Consider the following 19,850-nt stretch of genomic DNA (forward strand, 5'->3'; position numbering starts at 1 on the left):
AAACCTAAGAAAGGCTGGTTTCACCTTACATAATCAATAGAATAACTCTTATAGAAAGGGTGAACAAGTTTGGAGTAAGGACTCACAAGGGTAAGGACAATAGAGAGAGAGACATCCATAAGAGAGGGGGACAATTTTTAGGGAGAGAGAGAATGTGAGACTGTTTTGAGAGATAAAACTCCAAGTTCTATTCTTCTTCTTTCTTTCACAAATTGAACTCCTTTTATAGGCAATGAAGCTCTCACTTAATTACAAAAATAAAAGCAAATAAATAAAACAACCCACTAAGATAAGAACTACTTAAAACACTAATGAGACCCACTAACCCAATGAGACTCTTGGGTTCTAAGGCCATAAAAGAGGGAAGCCAAGGGTCACATGTTTTTGGAGGCCTTGAAGGATTCTTAGGAGGCACCAACCAGGTGGGGCCCACTTTGGCATGAAAGACTTTTAGAGGGAACGCCTCATGTGGGTCCTACTTGTCGTTGATGAGGGAGAGGCACCCAAGGGAGTCCCACTCGAATGAGGTGGCATCTTCTTGGATGTCCTATGTGGCTGAGGTGACTTGCATTAATTGAAGTTTGGATGACGGGTCCATATCAGCTTGAATTAGATATGCAGGAATCAAATCCTCAGCAATTGCTTGACCTTCAAGACTTGGGTTTGGGTCTTTCTCATATTGAACCAAATCTTAGACATGGGTCTATAGCAATGCTTGGATCCACCAAAATCCCTTCATATAATGAATTTGGATTTGAGTAGGTCATACGTTGTTAAGACAGGGATCTGTTTTGCAATTTGAAAGTATCAAAGGATAAACATGTGGATTATTAAAGATAAACTCCATGTACTTAGAATCATAAGTTTTGTTTTAAGAATGAACTTAATTCACCAAAAAAAAAAAACAGGATAGATTTTGGAACCAACGTTGTACCGCGCGTTCACGGGAGGGATCATATCGTCATCAGGAGATCAGCAATTCAGTATATATTTGGGATTCTGTTGGGTTATTGCATAATAAAGTCGGCCGTGGATCCTGATCAAGTCTTCAAAAGTCGGATTCATTGTCGGCTAAAGCGTATAACTGAGCTATATCCGACCCGACTTGCAACCCTTCTATTATTATTATTATGGGGAAATTAGGGTTTCTATTAGGCCTTTTTGGAACAACGGAGAAGAGAATTTATTTATTTATTTACTTTTCCAGCGAACCGTCGGATTTTTGAGGGTTTTCTGCGAATCGAAAGTTAATTAGAGAAGAGAGGGGATTCTACCTTCCTTCCTTGCTCTGGAGTTTTGGGGGTTCCGTTGGCGGAAGGGAGGGGAACCCTCACATACAACATAAATCTCTCTCTCTCTCTCTCTCTCTCTCTCTCTCCATACACATGATTATGGGTTCCCTGAAGAGGAAAACCCTGGCAAGCCCGAGCGCGGAAGAAGCGGCGTCTCCCCCTCAGAAGAGCGGCAGGATCGAGGTCGATGCCTCCGTCGCCTGCCTTCACGACGTCTCCTACCCGGAGGATGGCTATGTTGCCCCCGCCCCGAAGCCCTCGCCGGCGCCGGGATCTTCGAAGCCGGCGAAGGACTTCCCCTTCGAGCTCGACCCTTTCCAGAAGGAAGCCATCAATTGCCTCGACAGAGGCGAATCCGTCATGGTTAGTCTCTCTCCATCTCTGGGTCTTGTGTTTGTGAATTGGTACGATTATTTTTTCTAATTTTAATCTTTTAGTGTGTGCGTGTGTGTAAGAGAATTGGTACGGCTCTTATTTCTCTGATCTTTAGTGCGTGTGTATGTGCTCTCGCGCGTGCGTCATCTTTCAATTGGTAACTTCTTATTTTTTTCTAGTGTGTGCGCGCGCCCGTGTGAGTGAGAATTGTATGGTTCCTTTTTGAAAATTCAATTTCATTGAATGATTCTGTCGGTGCTGAATATAGGACTCCGTTGCTTATGTTATGTGATGAATTTGATGTTTTTCTCTTTCCCAGTTTTGCGAGAAATGATTGATTCTCTTGTTCATTACATTTGTTGTATTCTTGCAGTTTTAGATGCAGATGATTTTTTGTTTGTAAAAATTTCGTTTTGACATATCGGGTAGAATTTAGATGTGTTATTCAGATAAAAACTTCAAATCATGTTTTTGAATCAAATTACTTCATTCAGTTGTAATTTACTTTTAGATAATACTTCCAATCTTCTTTAGATTTGTAAAGCTCATGGAGAAGCTAGATTTTTTTTTTGTGAATTTTGAAGTAGGATTAAGGCCCGTTGCCGCGAAGAAAATTTCTTTACCTCAAATAAATTAATTTAGATTCTGAATTTTATGAATGATGGGATTTGAATCGATTGCATATTGCTATGATAGTACGTAATGAAAATTAGGAAGAATGAGGTTTTGCTTTGGAAGTCCGGGTTGACATATTGCTTTGCTAAATTGTTCAAGGCTACGAGTCACATACAATTATCATGTTGGCGATGCTCATGCACTGGCTTTTTGGCTTTTTGAATTCCTGTTAGGTGTCGGCGCATACTTCAGCAGGAAAGACTGTTGTAGCATTATATGCCATTGCCATGTCCTTGCGTGAAAACCAGCGGGTTATCTATACCTCTCCTATTAAAGCTCTCAGCAACCAGAAATATAGGGAGTTCAAAGAGGAATTCTCAGACGTTGGCCTGATGACCGGGGATGTAACTATTGAACCAAATGCTTCCTGCCTGGTAAGGATGAATCAACCCTCTCTCTCTCTCTGAGTGTATTTGTGCATGTGTGTTTAGTTTAATGTCCATAATCTTTGCTAGGTGTTAGCAATTTCAGCAAATTCTTTTGTCTTTAGGAAAAATCCTTATGATGATGATTTCATGTATGAATGTGCAATTATGCATGCAGTTCCGTGAAACCATAGTCTTTATTGGACATTAACAATTCAGCAAATTCTTTTGGCTTAAACAAATAAAGAAATGCCAATTGTAGTTTCATAAAATTGTTTTACCCATCAAGTACATTTCTGATACTTGACAAATAAAGAACATTAAGGGCACGTTTGGTTGCTCCTTTAAAAAGTGTTTCAGAATCAATATGATTCAGAATCACGTGATTCAGAATCACATGGTATCTCATGTGATTCTGAATCTCATGCAAATTAGAAAGTGACTCATTTACAAAGGCAAATGAGATTCAGTTTCTCACAGGTTACCTTTTTATGTTTGGTTTAGACCCCATGTGATTCTAAACCAAGTTGATTCTGAATCATTCTTAAAGGAGCAACCAAACGTGTCCTAAATGCCTTCCAATAGTTCAAATAATAATTTTTTTCTCCTCAAAAGGTGCTTAAATAATCCTTGTGACAATTAATGTGTGCAACTAATGAGACGTGATCCCTGGATATGGATTCATGCCTGACCCATGGGGTTTGGAATCTGGATCCAGATCTGATCCATAATCTACGTGTACATTTTATGTTTAGTTTATATTTCCTGTTTTAACCCTAGGCTGTATTTTATCTCATGTAATATAAAGAGGGGTAATATAGTCAATGTAATCAAATCAGTTACAACTTAGTATTAATAGAGGCAACCCACACGTCCCAGGAATTGTGCATTCGGTTTTGTGCAGCCTCCTTTCCTCCTTACTCTATCTCTTCCTCTCATCCTTCTCGTCCTTTCCAGTGGTGCAGATCTGATTTCACATGGTATCAAAGCATGTTTGATCCTGATCTATTCATCTCCTAAAAGGCTTGGCTACTTCTCTTTCTCCATCTTCCTTCTTATCTTTCTTCTTTCTTTGGTTCCTTTTTCTTGAAAAACCCTAAATCTGATCTTGTGCCTTGATTTCTCTTCTCTTTGATCTTGCTGAACCTCTATTCTGAATGTTTTTCTGCATAGCATCTCCATAATGCTGTGATTCTTGCTGCATATTTAATTTTCTCATTGATACCCTATTTTTACGTGAGCATCTCCTCTTTGTTCCTTCCTTCAAGCTTTATTTTATTAAAATCTTCTTCGTAGATTAAATTTGACTGTTTAAATTCATATTTTTAATTTCATGGTTGTTTCCTGATCTGCAAAAGAAAAACGTGCAGATCTGCATATCGTTAAGGACTGATTTTTTGAAGTATGTTTCAGTTCTAAATATTTATCATCAGCAGCCTGTATGAGAAAGAAAATTTATTTTCTTATAATCTTGTCTTTTTGAAAACCGTACCACATTTCTTAAAGTTTTTGAGATTAGTATCTTTCTTCTTTCTTGTTTGCCAATGGATTCCTCTTCTTCTTCCATTCTCTCTGCTAGTTTCCTTAATCAACTAGTTTTTGAAAAATTAACAAGTTTTAATTTTCTTACTTGGAAAAGACAAATTATTCATTTCATCCATTACCAAGATCTTTCGGTTCACCTGGATGGGTCGATCAGGATCCCACCAAAATTTATTTGCTAGAAGAAAATGATGGAAAATCGGCTGTTGTTTCAACCTCTCATTAGTCGGAATCCAGATTACATATCTTGGATGAAACGTGATCAAACACTTGTTGCCTACATTACATCCACGTTATCTAAGGAAGTCTTGATCAACATTCCTGATGATTGCACAACCATGAAACTCTAAGCCAAACTAGTACAAACATATTCTCAAGTCTCAAAAGCGAGAATTATGTTTTGAAGAGAGAGTTCTAGAATCTCAAGAAGGGCTCCATGCCTATAATGGAGTATCTTAACAAGATGAAAGAAATCACTGACCAACTTGCCATGGGTGGGTGTGATTTCAGATCGGGATAAAGTGCAACAAACTCTTAATGGGCTTGAGCTAGAACTTAATGTTCTCTACACCATCTTGTCCTGCTTTCTTGCACTGCCCTCCTTTGAAGCATTGCACCCCAAACTGCTCCAGTTTGAGATGAACTTAGCAGGCACAATGGAAAACTCTTCAATTGCAGCAGAGAGCTATAATGTTCTCATTTATGGGATGCAATATGGATGATGCCGAGGGGTCATGCAAGGAGGATGAGGACGTGGACACACAGAAAACTAGGGAGGCCGTTGATTTCTTCCTCTTCCAAACATTCCTCCATTGACCAATCAAGGTGAAAAGGTTCCTATTTGTTTTATTTGCAAAAAGCTGGGTCATGTCAAAGACTTAAAGCCAACGGATGGTTCAAGGATGATCCGAGGTACAACACTGAGGCAAACACATAGGGGAAACCTCTAACAAATAAGCCAGGAGGATCAAGAGTAGAGTCACAGTTGCCATTGGATAAACAACTCTTATTGGCTTGCAGGGCTGAATCTCAAGCAGAACGAACAAATCATAAAAATTTCTATTCCTATTTTCAATTCTAGTCTTTAGTTAACCAATGTCTTCTTTGTGCCCAACATAAAAAAACCTTCTCTTTGTTTCTAAACTCGTTGATGATACCAATTCATGCATCATTTTCACTCTTTCTGATTATGTGAAGGATCTTCACATGAAGAGAACGTTGACTGAAGGAGAGAGGCGAGGAAACATGTACCTTTTAAGGAAGTTTGATCAGTAGAGGTGAAGAACAAGTTCATTGAAGAGTCTACAAGTTCCCCTTCCTCTTGCTTCATCATTGAGTCTAAGTCAAATAAGTCGTGTGTATGGAACAATCGTCTTGCACATTGTATTAAAGCTTTTATTGAAAAGCTTGTTTCTAGTACTTTGATTCCAAAGTCGAGTTTGAGTCAAGAGCTGGACAATCATGTTTGTCCAAGTTGTCAGATGTCTAAGAGACATGTATTACTTTTTTTTGGATTTATAACCCGAAGAAAAAATGCTCGACACGAAGAGCTAGTTGCGTTGGCTCAGCCTACCATACCTACGGTCGTCGTGCTGGCAGCTAGGACCCTTGCCCCTGGGGGCCTATGCTACGCATTGGCTTGCGCATAGAGGCGATGCCCATGGGAATCGAACCTTGACTGTCCATCTAGCTGCCAAGGCCCCACCCCACTACGCCAACCCCCCTTAGTTCTGTATTACCTTTTGCATCCATTAATAAAAGAGCTCCAAGTTATTTGAAATTGTTTATTCCAATGTATGGGGACCATCTTCCAATGTTTCTTCTTCTGGGAGTCGATATTATGTTACTTTCATTGACAACTACTCATGGTATATCTGGATATTTTTCATTAAACACAAGCATGAGGTTTTTAAAATCTTTAAAATTTTCATGCTTTGATTCACAATCAGTTCTCTCTCCCTATTCTCAACTTCCAATGTGATGGTCGGGGTGAATACTCTTCGAATGATTTTATTGAGTACCTTAAGGAAAATGAGATCAATCGAAGAGTATTTTGTCCCCAGATTTCTCAACAAAATGGACTTGCTGAGAGAGCATAGGCACATAGTGGAAAGTGCTCTAGCCATGATGCATGAGTGATATGCTCTTTTATCGCTTTGGACAAAAGCTTTCCATACCGCAAGTTCACATCATTAACATGCTGCCTATGAAAATACTTCAGCACAAATTGCCTATATTATGAGTTGTTTGTAAAGTATCCTGATTATGATTTCTTGAAAGCCTATGGATGTATTTGTTTTGTTCATATTGATGTTTCTTTAAGAAATAAGTTTAATAAGAAAGCATATATTTGCAAATTTGTTGGATATGTTGATGATTATAAAGGGTACATATGTTATAACATTGAGAACAAGTCCATTCGAATGTCGAGGAATGTTGTCTTCAATGAGTTGAGTTTTGAGCACAAAGGCAACAAACATCAAGAGACTCAGTCTCAACCACTTCAAGTCTATCAGCCATGGATGAGTGACAACCTATTTCCAATGGAACTCGATACATCCAGCGAGCAACACAATGAAGATATCCTAGTGCAGTGCAGCAAGACAACAACATGGCTCCAGCTGATTTACAAATAGCAAGCGTTTATAATTCAACTTCAAAAGTTGATAGATTAAAAGGGCTTGTGTACAACCACAAAAATAGAGGAACTCCAGACATTCACTTACAACAGGAAAATTTAGCATCTCAGGATGATCAAACACTTCCAATTGTAAGTTGATCTGGTTGGATTCAACATTCTATTGAGAGGGTCAACTATGATAACTTTAGCACAAAATATCAAGCCTTTCCTTTTTGACTACTCTTTCAAGACAAGAGGAATCCAAAACATACAACCAAGCATCCAAATCCAATAAATGGATTGAGGCGATGAATGAGAAGATGAAAACTTTGTATGAATGTGAAACATGGGACATTGTACGAAGGCCTTTACATAAGAATGTTGTTGGGTCAAAATTGGTATATAAAATTAAGTATAAACCAGTGTTATCAAAAACGCGCCTTGAGGCGCAAAAGGCGAGGCCCTCTGTGCCTCAAGGCGCAAGCCTGAGGCACAATTTTTTTTTTTTTACAAAAAGGTTTTTGAGACATGATCAACAAGATTTTTGTAGGTTAATGTCATATATTTTCCAGTTATTTCAGTTATGTAATCAGTTTCTTAGTATATTACTATATTTTAACTTTTGTTGGTTAATCTCAAATATTTTTCAGTTATTTCAGGTATGTAATTAGTTTTTTAATATATTTTAACTTTTGTTGGTTAATCTCATATATTTTCCAGTTATGTAATCAGTTTTTAGTTACTTTTATATGTTAATCTCATATTTTTTAGAATAATATCATATATTTTAACTTTTGTAGGTTAATCTCATATATTTTCCAGTTATTTCAGTTATGTAATCAGTTTCTTAGTATATTTTAACTTTTTTTGGTTAATCTCATATATTTTCCAGTTATGTAATCAGTTTTTAGCTATGTCACACGCACTCGGCTAGGGAGGCGCCGCACCCGAGTCGACACGCCCCGACACGGGTGCGGACACGGGTGCGGCTTCGGACTCGGCCTGGACTCGGTCAACGCCGAGTCGGACTCGGTCAACGCCGAGTCGGACTCGGTCAACGAGTCGAGGCCGAGTCCATCCACTTTTTGGACTCGGTCAACTTTGACCGAGTCCAAAATTGTCCATTTTTATAGCAAAAAACAAAAAAATGATCTTTTTATATAGTTTTTAAAATATATATAGCATGAAAAAAGCTAATTATCATTTAATTCTCTCTCTCATAAGCCCCATAAAAAAATTATTCTTAAATATTATCATCTAATTCTCTCTCTCAATCTTAAAAGCTAATAAATTCTCATCCACGAGTACCAACACTTTTCATCCACCGAGTTCTATCTCTTATAAAGGCTAATAAATTCTCATCCACGAGTACCAACATTTTTCATCCACCGAGATCATTTAATTCTCTCTCTTTTTCAAATCTAGCTTTGAAAAATTAAAAGCTTTTAATGCTTTTAATTAATGTTATAATTTTAGCAAAAGATGTTTAATGCATTTACCAGAACATGCTTTTAGTTAATGCTTTTAATTAATACCTTGATGATGTTTTATTCCCATGGTAGCTAAGACTCAGCCGAGTCAATGATAAACTCAGCCAAGTTTGGTTCTAACCCAGTTATACTACTATTTTAACTCAGTTAATTCAGGATCTGAGACAACTCGGAAGAGTCACGAGCCGAGTGTCCAAAATTTATATAGATATATGCACACACAGGATATATTATTATATATATATATATTTTAAAAAAAAATATTTATATATATAGCCGAGTCCCCGTGTCCAAAATTTTTAAAATTGTGCCGCACCCTTGTCGCACCCGCACCCGCACCCGCACCCATGTGACATAGGTTTTTAGTTACTTTTATATGTTAATTTCATATTTTTTAGTACTTATTTGAGATTTTCTATTTCTTATTGGTTGTTATTTCATCAATAAAACATTTCTTTATTTATTTGTATTTTTAGATATTTTTTTATAATTTTTTTAAAGTTTTAAAAAAAAATATTTGAGGCTTAGGCTTTACGCCTCGCCTCGGTTTTTGGTGGAGCGCCTCACTACGCCTCAACGCTTTTCACAACACTGGTATAAACTAGATGGCAATATAGAAAGGTATAAAGCTTGACCCTACCCTTAACCCCCAAACTTAGTTTAGAAGCCCCCAAACCAATTCACTCCAAACCAGAATTCTGACAGACCCTGAAAAGTATTTAGACTTCGTAAAATCGCCTCGCCCAAACCGTAAGGTATGAGTTTGAAAATTGGACCTAGTATACTTTAAGGTGTCTAGTGTCTACCCTAAAAAAATCATGATTTTTTGAGCTGTCTGCAAAAAGAACTCAATTTGACAAGTTGGTCTGTATGTCCCCAAAACCCAGTCTGTCCCTGTCCTGTCATGTCTATCCTGGCAATTGTCCAAGTCATATTTCTTTGCCCCGGTGTCGCTTGTACCTAAAATTTTAACCGTACCTAGTCTAAGTTGTCCAGAATAATTCCTCCAAATTTGAGATTTTTCTATGGTGTCGCTTGGGCACACTGATTTTTTTATCGAACCCTGTCATAAACCTGCACCATGTTTACCTGTGTTGACCATTGTCCCAGTTCTTGACCTAACCGAGCCTACCGCCCTGCCCCCAAAAGTCCTAACCCAAGCCCAGGTACGCATCATTTGCATTTTTTTTTTACTTTTTTTGTAGATTAGACCGTATAGGTGTGACACCTATGAGGTCAGATTGAGTGGATACGACATGCACCTAGGATTTTATTAGCACATAAATAAATAAATGGGTCAATCTTTGGTACTAATGAAGGTGCAAAACTATTGAGTAGAAAGAAATCACCTTCTTTTCATTTTTTTGTAGATCAGACCCCTACAGATGTGATCTACATAGTCTGATTACTAGGGAAAGAGTTTTGATCATGTGATTATGATATGTAAAGCATATTCTTCAAGGGGTTCAAAAATCAACAGCCCCTAATGTATCAAGGCTACGCAACTCAAAAAATCATATACTTACATCAGAAACATGCAATCTAATGTCCGATCCCTTAGCAAGCAAATCATGTTGAACACATCATGTGGTCGGGTCGAGTCCTTACAGTTTGCACCTATGATTTCCAGCTTGATAGTTTCTTTCGTTAGTACAAAATATTTGCCCTATATAAGTATGTATGGGAATATTTTGCTACAATTGATTGTAGTCCAATCGACCAAAATCTCATGATGCAAGTTGTTTTGACTCAAATCTAAGATTGTAGATGTGTTCAACATGGTTTATATTTTTTCGATGACAAATACAATTTTTTTAATTTGAGAGAATTTGAAGCATTTACAGCCATTAATTTTTGAATTGCCATAAGCGCCTACTTCTGTGTTGGAATCTGGTGCCAATGCCTGCTAGATGGTATGTGTAACACATCCATGGGATTATCTTTGTGAAAAAGGAAAAAGATTTTCTAAGTCACACATGTATACATATATAGGACCTTGTTTGCTACAATCGTTTGTCTCTTTTTTTATTATTTACAATTTTGGTTGTTTGTCATGAAACTAACCTTGCAGATATGATCTACATGTTTTTCTTAGTGAGAATCGGCTCTTAGATCGTTCCATTACGACACATTGGCTGATTTTTATAAGGCTTAAAAAATCAATGGACTGCAATGGGCGATACTTTCTCGGGTCATAAAATCGTACTTTTCTGTTGAAAAACACAATTCAAAAGTGGATCCCCACTAGTTTGGAGTTTGGACATGCTAAATCCATCTACAAGGTCCGATTGGATCAAAACAACCTGTGCCATGGAGATCTAGAGGTATTTGTACCTACAAACATTTGTAATAATAGATTACCATATATATATATATATACTAAGAGAGAGAGAGTCGTTGTGAGCTTTATCTGATTGGTCTGACCCCATGGATTGTTTGGTGCATAGTTACTAGAAGCACCCCTATAGGGGGAGGAGGAAGCACTCTTCAGAAGCGAGAAGCGCACTTCCCATTTGCTTCTCAAATCTCTTTCCTTTCATTTCACCCTCACCTCCCCATCTTTTCTCCCTCGCTCCCCCTTGTTTTTGGTGTTTTTCATGTCTATTTATTTTCTTCGCTTCCCCCTCACATCCCCCCTCGTTTCTTTCACGTTTTCTTTTTTTGCTTTTCACACGCTTCCTCAATCGCTTAAAAAAAATTCCGCTTTCCACTTCTCACTACTTTTTAACACTCGCTTCCCTGCTTCCGCTTCACACATTGCTTCCCGTATCCATTTCGCTTCCTGGTAACTATGTTTTGGCGATCACATTAGATAATATGTTTTTTATATAAAAAAGGCTCTTTTAAGTTCCATAGTCACAAATCTGGTTCTTGGGATATTCTCGGCAAAGGAATGTCTCGGGATATTTAAAAAAACTAGATTTTTTGGGAAAAAATCCAGAAAATCTCTGCCAATAAAAAAATAAAAACATATATATATATATATATATATATTGAGAGGGAGAATACTTTTGGTTGTGTGAGAGAAAGGAGATTATTTGGAGTGATACTTGTTTACATTTACGCAAAGGTGAAAAGGAGAAGCAAAGGTGGGTTTAGTCCCATATCGAAGAGAGTAGCAGAGAGTTGTCCTCCCACACCTTATAAAAAGCAGAGCTACCCCTTCACTATTCACTGTTTAAGGATGCCTGCCCACATCAGCTGGGAAGGCATTTAATGCTTTCCTTTTCTTAAGGGAAAGTTAGGCAAACAAGATTTTGTATTCATACCTTCTCACTTCATGTGGGTGAGCAGGCATTTAATCTTTTTTCACTTTTTAAACAAAAAGTGGTGATGCGGTGTATTTATAATGTTTTTTTAAAAAGTCGTGATAAATATGCAAGGTATTAGATTTAGGCAAGATATTAAATATATTGTGATTTAATCAGAATATCTCTTTTTTGAATTTATCACGATATTTTTGCGATAAATTGAAAAAACAGCGATATTTGTTACTATGCTTTTAACCATCAGATTTTGGTGCATTGTGGACTGTTGCCTTTTGAAGTTCTTAAGAGTTCTGCTTGCACATCAAATCAAATGATCGACAACTTTGGCTAAATAAATCATGCACATCATATCCATAGGTCTTGATCCAAAATAAAAGAAATTAAGAAAATATTGAAAAATGGGTGGTTTCTGCTTGAGAGTGTGGTATAGTCGCGAGTGGCAAATATTAACCCGTTAGGGAGGGGTGCGTGCGGCGTGGATCTTAAGGAGTTCACTAACTTCTACACTAACAGTTTTCAAAATACCTTGGTAGCTCTTTGTCTTAAATGGCACTGCTAAAGGTTGTCTTATAAAGTATTAAACATGTGACGACCAACCTTGAAAATGTGTAACTTATTAGATGAAATTATGCATTTCTTTAACTTACAATTTTTTTTGGTGCTGTACGGGAATTTTGAAACTTATTAACAGTGAAAGAAACCTGGTGAACTTGTTAATGTGCACTATAAACTGTGGACATTGTTTATATGTGTTTCTTGTATGTGCATATCTTTGTGAAAGGACTTCTCATGACATGCACATCCTTGTGAGATGAATACTCACATGATAATCTACTTTCAGGTCATGACAACAGAGATCTGGCGCAGTATGCAATACAAGGGATCTGAAGTTACTCGGGAAGTAGCTTGGGTTATATTTGATGAGGTACATTACATGCGTGATCGTGAAAGGGGTGTTGTTTGGGAAGAAAGCATTGTCATGGCTCCTAAGAACTCACGATTTGTATTTCTTTCTGCCACAGTGCCTAATGCTAAAGAGTTTTCTGATTGGGTTGCAAAGGTTCCTCCTCGTTGCTTTGTATTCACATTTTCCTTTTAAAAGAAATAGATTCTTTTGCTTTATCTTTGAGATATGAGGGGCAATGCCATTTTCTGTTGGCATATAATCCTTTCTCCACAGTCTCCTTGTGCTATAGAATTCATACATTGGGAATAATTGATGGATAATGATGATGCTGTAATTAGCACTGACAACACTATCACATTGTTGTAATAGTCCTATCATGTCATTCCATGAAAAGATAGTGTTGGATGTGGTTCCTATCCTCCGCAGAAAGGAGATAATGTTAATTTGTCATGTGAACTATTTGATGGAATGGACTAATTAGTCTGGGAACATGTATATTCAGACTTCAGAGGTTTGGCAAGAGTAGTTGCTGCATACGCAATGCAGTTTTCTGTGTTATTTGTTATTACACATTCTTTGACCTAAAGATGGATCAACCAAGCATAATCCTGAAATTTTATGCTGTGCAGGTGCACAGGCAACCTTGTCACATTGTGTACACTGATTTTCGACCAACACCACTTCAGCATTATATTTTTCCTTCAGGAGGTGATGGATTGTACCTTGTTGTGGATGAAAAGGGGAAGTTCCGGGAGGAAAGCTTTCAAAAAGCTCTGAATGCTCTTGTCCCATCTGGTGAAGGGGATAGGAAAAAAGAAAATGGAAAGTGGCAGAAGGGGTTTAGTCTAGGTAAGACAGGTGAAGAAAGTGACATTTTCAAGATGGTGAAAATGATCATGCAGCGTCAGTATGATCCTGTGATAGTTTTCAGTTTTAGCAAAAGGGAGTGTGAATTTCTTGCAATGCAGGTAATATGCTTCCTGTGATATACTTAAAATTGACTGGTTGTTGATTGGTCATACCCAATATCATTTATGGACTCATCTAAATTGAAAATTTTAATTCATTGAGAAGCTTCTAACAACAAGTGCATGAAAAAGTGCTATTATTAGCCTGCATGAATATTTGTGCTGTCTCCTTGTTCTATTCTTTTTTCTGTATATTGTATCCTGTGAATTTATATTATTTTTGCCGGCTCCTATGGAGCCTCTTATCAATGACTGAGAATGAGGCTCATATTTTCTTTGCTTAGTGCATATGTTTGTTGTTTGATAACTTCATTCACTACTGAAGCTAATATTGTTAATTTCAGAAGATGGGCCTTTTCTTATAGTTATCGCTGATTTTCTTTGCATTGTTCACACTTACCAGATGGCTAGGATGGACCTTTGTGATGATGAGGAGAAACAGGTTGCAGAAAATATCTTTTGGAGTGCTATGGATATCCTATCTGATGATGACAAGAAGCTTCCTCAGGTCTCTCTCTATATATATATGTGTGTGTGTTTGTGTGTGATTTTTAATTCTTTTTCAAGCTTCATACTTTTTAAGCATCCTTATTAGTGGTCATCTTCATAGTGACTTTTGACTTCAAAAAGAACATACAATATTGAACAAATTATAGAGGATATAAGGCATGCATAAGTGGCACAGTTGTAGGCCTTCAGTGCTTTATTTCTTTCTGTTAAATGCAAAGATAGATTTAGTGTGTCACTATTTAGTTGTATTCACTGTCACCGATATTTTGAAAATATCGTGATAATTGAGAAAACTGCCGCAAGGATTGAGAAATGAGAAGAGAAAGAGAAGAAAGATAACTCGGGTACCTGTTAAGAAACGGCTGCAGCTCTAATCTACATTAGCTGCATTAAAACATTGTTAAGTTTAATAGGGTTACGACTTCTTTTGCATGGACAAAACTGCCCTGCATTAGTAATACAAAATACATAAATATACACGTGATATGAATCCTTCAATGGATCCATATCCGATCCATATTCTAATACCCTCCTTCAAGTTGTGCATGGGATTGAACCATGTGCAACTTGTTCTTCAGATACCAAAAACGATTACTTGTGAGGCCTTTTGTGAACATATCGGCGACTTGGTCTTCTGAAGTCACATAAACTGGTTCAATCTCTTTGTCCGCTATCTTTTGTCTGATGAAATGCTGGTCAATCTCAATATGCTTAGTCCGACTCTGATGAACAGGATTGAACGTAATTTGTATAGCACTTCTATTATCACACATAAGAGTCGAACTTGAGATATTCTCTCCCATCTCTGTAAGTAGATGTCTAATGTAGGTCACTTCTGCTGTTGTAGCTGCCATAAATCTATACTCTGCCTCTGTACTAGATCGTGCCACAACCTTCTGTTTCCTGCTACTTCATGAGGCTAGATTTCTTCCGATAAAAACACACTATCCTGAAACAGACCTCCTCTCATCTGGGTCCCCTGCCCAGTTCGCATCTGTATAAGCCACTATGTCATGTTTCGGTGTCCCCCATGAAGATTGTATATATGTGAGTCCATCACCTACTGTGCCTTTTAGGTAACGAAAAATACGTTTGACAACATCCATGTGCCCAGTCTTCGACTCATGCATGAATTAAGATACCTGGTTTACAGAATATACAATGTCTGGTCTAGTAAAAGTAAGATATTGTAACATGCCCACTAAACTGCGATACTTGCTTGCATCAGGGTATAACTCACCATCACAAATACTGAGCTTTTGACTGACAACACTAGGTATAGGCAGAGGTTTGCAATCTGTCATTCTTGCTTTGGCCAGAAGATCAAGAGTGTATTTGTGTTGAGTTAATGACATTTTTCCATCCTGTCTGTCCACCTCTACACCAAGGAAATATCTCAGTTCTCCAAGATCTTTCATCCTGAATCGCATACTCAGCAAATCTTTAATTCGTCGAATATGGTCTGGAGCATTACCAGTGATCACAATATCATCAACATATATAAGTAAGAAAACTATATTGGAGCCATCTCTATATATAAATAGAGACTGATTTAGTTGGGAGCGAAGGAAACCGTGGTTCTGAATCTCTAAGGAGAAGCTTTCAAACCCCGACCTGAAGGCTTGCTTTAAGCCATACAAAGCTCTGCTCAATTTGCATACATATTCTTTTGGGTCTCCCTCTGCATAACCTTGAGGTTGCTCTATGTAGACCTCTTCCTTTAAATCCCCATGAAGGAATGCATTTTTAACATCAAGCTGACTAAGAGTCGACACATGTTCAATGGCCAGGCCATGAATAATACGAATGGTTCCCATTTTCACTACTGGGCTAAATGTCTCATCATAATCTTGACCGGATTCTTGAGTAAAACCTTTGGCAACAAAACATACCTTGTATCGTTCAATGCTACCATCCGGTTTATATTTAATCTTATATACCCATTTTGAACCAACAACATTTTTATCTGGGGGACGACCAACTATCTCTCATGTTTGACACTCATGAAGTGCCTCGATCTCCTCATTCATTGCTTCAATCCATTTGTTGGATTGAATAGCTTGACGAAATCCAAGTGGTTCCTCGTGTTTTTCAATCTTGGATAAAAAATCTGAAAATCCATAGAGAAGTTATCATAACTTACCCATTTCTCAATAGGGTGCCTTATCCTGCCTGATCTTCTTGGTCCCTCTCTGTTATTAGACAATGCCACCTATCTTCCAACAGGTACATCAGTTTGTTCTCTGGGCCTCCTGGTATAGACATTTTCTCTATATCTCTGACATTCTGTTTCTGATATCTCATCTGAAACTATCTCATCGTTTATGCTTCTAGGAGCCAAAGTAGTATGTTCTGCAGCATGTGAGATGAATTCAGCACTTAGCCATGGATCATACCAATTGACAGATCCGTCAATATGTTCATAATTATGATCTGCTTTATTTTTCAGAAAACTATTTTCATCAAAAATAACATTTCTGGAATTTCTAATCTTCTTGTTGGCAGGGTCATAGCATCGGTATCCCTTGTGTTCATATGCATAACCTACAAATTGACGTATAGAAGCTTTGTCCTAAAATTTGGTTCTCACGGATTTATCAACATGTATATAACACGTGCAACCAAAAACTCGTAACTCATCATAATCTGGATGTACTCTAAAGAGAACATAATAAGGAGACTGATTTTCAAGAATAGGCATAGGAAGACGATTTATCACATGAGTGACAGTATGAAAAGCTTATGTCCAAAGACTAATGGGCACGTTAGAGTCATGCATCATGCTCATTGCACTCTCCACAATATGTCTGTTTACGTTCAACAACTCCATTTTGCTGTAGAGTGTATGGGCAAGAAACTCTACGTTGTATCCCATTATCTTGAAGAAAATCTAAAAATTCTTTGGAGGAATACTCACCACCCCCATCACATTGGAGAATTTGAATATTTTGAGAGAATTGGGTATTAACGTAGGCATGAAAATGACGAAAGATAAGGGAAACCTCTGATTTGTGTTTATAAAGAATATCCAGGTAAAGCGAGAAAAGCTGTCAATAAACGATACACAATATTTACTTCCAGAAGAAAAAGGATTGGGGGCTGAGCCCCAAACATCAGAACATATTATCTCAAAAGGCATGCATGCTCTTTTATTTATTTGATGAAAAGGAAGTACATGACTTTTGCAAACCTGACAACTGGAACACATCTTATTCTTCAACAAAGGTGGGACAGATTCTAGAAGAAATCCATTGGACACTAATTTTTCAATAAAGACTTGACTATAATGATCAAGACGAGAATGTCAAATTTCTGGCTTATTACATTGAGATATACTTAAAACACTTCTAGAGGCGTGATCGGACTTTGAAGGCTTCAGAACATTGGAGGTTGGATCTTCATTGAAGATATACATATTTCCACGCCGCTCTCCTTTAGCGAACGTCTTCTTCGTTTGAAGATCCTTAACAAAGACAAAAGTAGGAGTAAATTCAACAGATGAATTGGTAGAATCAACAAGCTTGGAAACAAAGACTATATTTTTCTTTATATTTGGTGCATGCACAACATCAGATAAAGGAATGGATAAAGATTCAGACAAAGGAATGAAGACGTTGCCTACGTTTGAGATAGAGTGGTGAGTTCCATCTCGAGTTACAATATTAGATTTTCCAAAATAAGGGATCAAGGTAGAAAACTTACCTGCATTGCCAGTGACATGAGCAGCTACCCCAGAGTCGACATACCATATACCATCATCATTCTGCTTCAGGTTCAAGTTAGCCATAGCAGACAAGAGAAGATCCATGGACAAGCACAGTAAGGAAGTCACATGGACATGATACTCTGATCCCAAGGCATTCAGGGTCTGCTGCACTTTTTCTTTATCGGACACTGGATATCCAACAATGGCTAGTTGATCTGTGATGCTTTTGACTTGATTTAAGAACTCAATAATAGTCATTATCCCTTTTTTTAAAAGTTGGATTTCACGCTTGAGAAACAACACCTTAGCCTCTGATATTTGAGCATAAGTCTAAGCTAGATTCTCCCACAATTCTTTAGTTGTACAATCATCAGGAATAGAAACTAGTACTTCTTGTGTCAGTGTGAAAGTAATGTACGCGACGAGAGCTTGATCGTGCTTCATCCAAGTAACAAAAGTAGGATTACGAACAATGTTTGGTAAGGTTCCATCTTCTTTTGCTTCTTGTGGAATAAATTCTGGAGGCATTGGAGTTGAGCCATCCAAGTGGCCTGAAAGATCTTGGCTTCAGATGAAGGGAGTGATCTGACGTTTCCAAGTCAAATAATTATTGGTATTCAATTTTTCATAAACGAGCTGCCCAAGAAAATTGAAGGAAAGCCCCGAGTTGAATTGTCCATTTGCAAACTTATGATAGAGAACAGTTTTGCGGCAGGGCCCGGCACACAAAGGAGATTATGTCACGAGTCACAACAGAATAATGAAGAATCAAGAAAGAGGAAAACAACTTTACGTTAGCAAATCTGCGTAGGGTTCAGATCTGACTCAATCAATGAGGAAATGCCGACAGTGACAGATAACAGTAGATAAAAGAAAAGGAATGTAGAGACTCGGTTGATGCGTGCTTGAGCAAATCTGTATAGGGTTCAGATATGACTCAATCAATGAGGAATGAAGATGAGGAGACTCGTATGAGAAAATAACGTGATACAGAGGGAACACGCGGCTGACGTGATCAGATGATGTTCACGTGACCAGGACAGGTTACATGAAATAAAACCAAAGGACTCGTATGGAGAAAGAAGACGTGAAAACAGGGAAAAACACGACTGACGTGAACAGGAGGTGTTCACGTGACCAGAGCTGAGTTGCGTGGACCAAAGCAAAAAGAAAAATAAAAGGGACTTGTATGACCAGACTTTACCAGGTGTCACGTGAGAAGGGGAATCAAAAAAAGAAAAAATGTGACGACAAGAAGAAAGGGGGTGCAACTTTATTCAGATGAGACAAGAGGAATAAAGGAGTAAAACCTGACAAGAAGAAAGAGGGTGCAACTTTATTCAGATGAGACAAGAGGAATAAATGAGTAAAACCTGACAAGAAGAAAGAGGGTGCAACTTTATTCAGATGAGACAAGAGGAATAAAGGAGTAAAACCTGATGGCTAGAAAACCAAGACAAGGGTGCAACTTTATTCAGATGAGACAAGCATGATGGCTAGAAGACCAAGACAAGTGATGACGAGTTGAGAGGAGCCTTTGCGTGAGACAAAAAGGAAGATGAGAAGTTGGGGAACACAACTTTGACGAGAAAGGGAACACAACTTTTCTCGGTTCCGATGAAGGCCCTTTTATTCCCAGAGGGGTCGATGCTCTGATACCATGAGAAAACTGCTGCAAGGATTGAGAAATGAGAAGAGAAAGAGAAGAAAGATAACTCGGGTACCTGTTAAGAATCGGCTGCAGCTCTAATCTACATTAGCTGCATTAAAACATTGTTAAGTTTAATAGGGTTACCACTTCTTTTGCATGGACAAAACTGCCCTGCATTAGTAATACAAAATACATAAATATACACGTGATATGAATCCTTCAATGGATCCATATCCGATCCATATTCTAATAATAATATCACTATAATATCGGCAAAACATCACGATATTTTCAGAATATTGCCAGAAATGAGAATATCACAATTTTATCACAATATTTTCATGATATTAATATTTTATATATTTTACGCTCAATTTTTGTAATTTTTGTTTCTTTTTTATTTTAAAAACTTTTCAAACTGATTTCCTTATATATTTGCAAGAAAAATGATGCAAAACCTATTATTTTCTTATCTTATTG

At 37.6% G+C, this 19,850-nt stretch overlaps 1 protein-coding gene across 2 annotated transcripts in view; it reads left to right on the forward strand.

The window, feature by feature from the left end:
- Positions 1–1,208: 1,208 nt before the first annotated feature.
- MTR4 (RNA helicase, ATP-dependent, SK12/DOB1 protein) overlaps positions 1,209–19,850 on the forward strand; it is a 38,772-nt gene continuing 20,130 nt past the window's right edge. The window contains exons 1-5 of one of the 2 annotated variants that reach the window (XM_090002214.1): positions 1,209–1,655; positions 2,516–2,716; positions 12,470–12,688; positions 13,165–13,503; positions 13,907–14,011. In XM_090002214.1, coding sequence (XP_089858340.1) covers positions 1,386–1,655; positions 2,516–2,716; positions 12,470–12,688; positions 13,165–13,503; positions 13,907–14,011 — 1,134 coding nt within the window. In that variant the 5' untranslated portion in view covers positions 1,209–1,385. The remainder of the gene's footprint in view (positions 1,656–2,515; positions 2,717–12,469; positions 12,689–13,164; positions 13,504–13,906; positions 14,012–19,850) is intronic. The other variant, XM_090002215.1, reaches the window with a different exon arrangement.

This window comes from Nuphar pumila, chromosome 4 (assembly GCF_984573655.1).
Source record: "Nuphar pumila chromosome 4, dmNupPumi1.hap1.1, whole genome shotgun sequence".
NCBI lineage: Eukaryota > Viridiplantae > Streptophyta > Magnoliopsida > Nymphaeales > Nymphaeaceae > Nuphar > Nuphar pumila.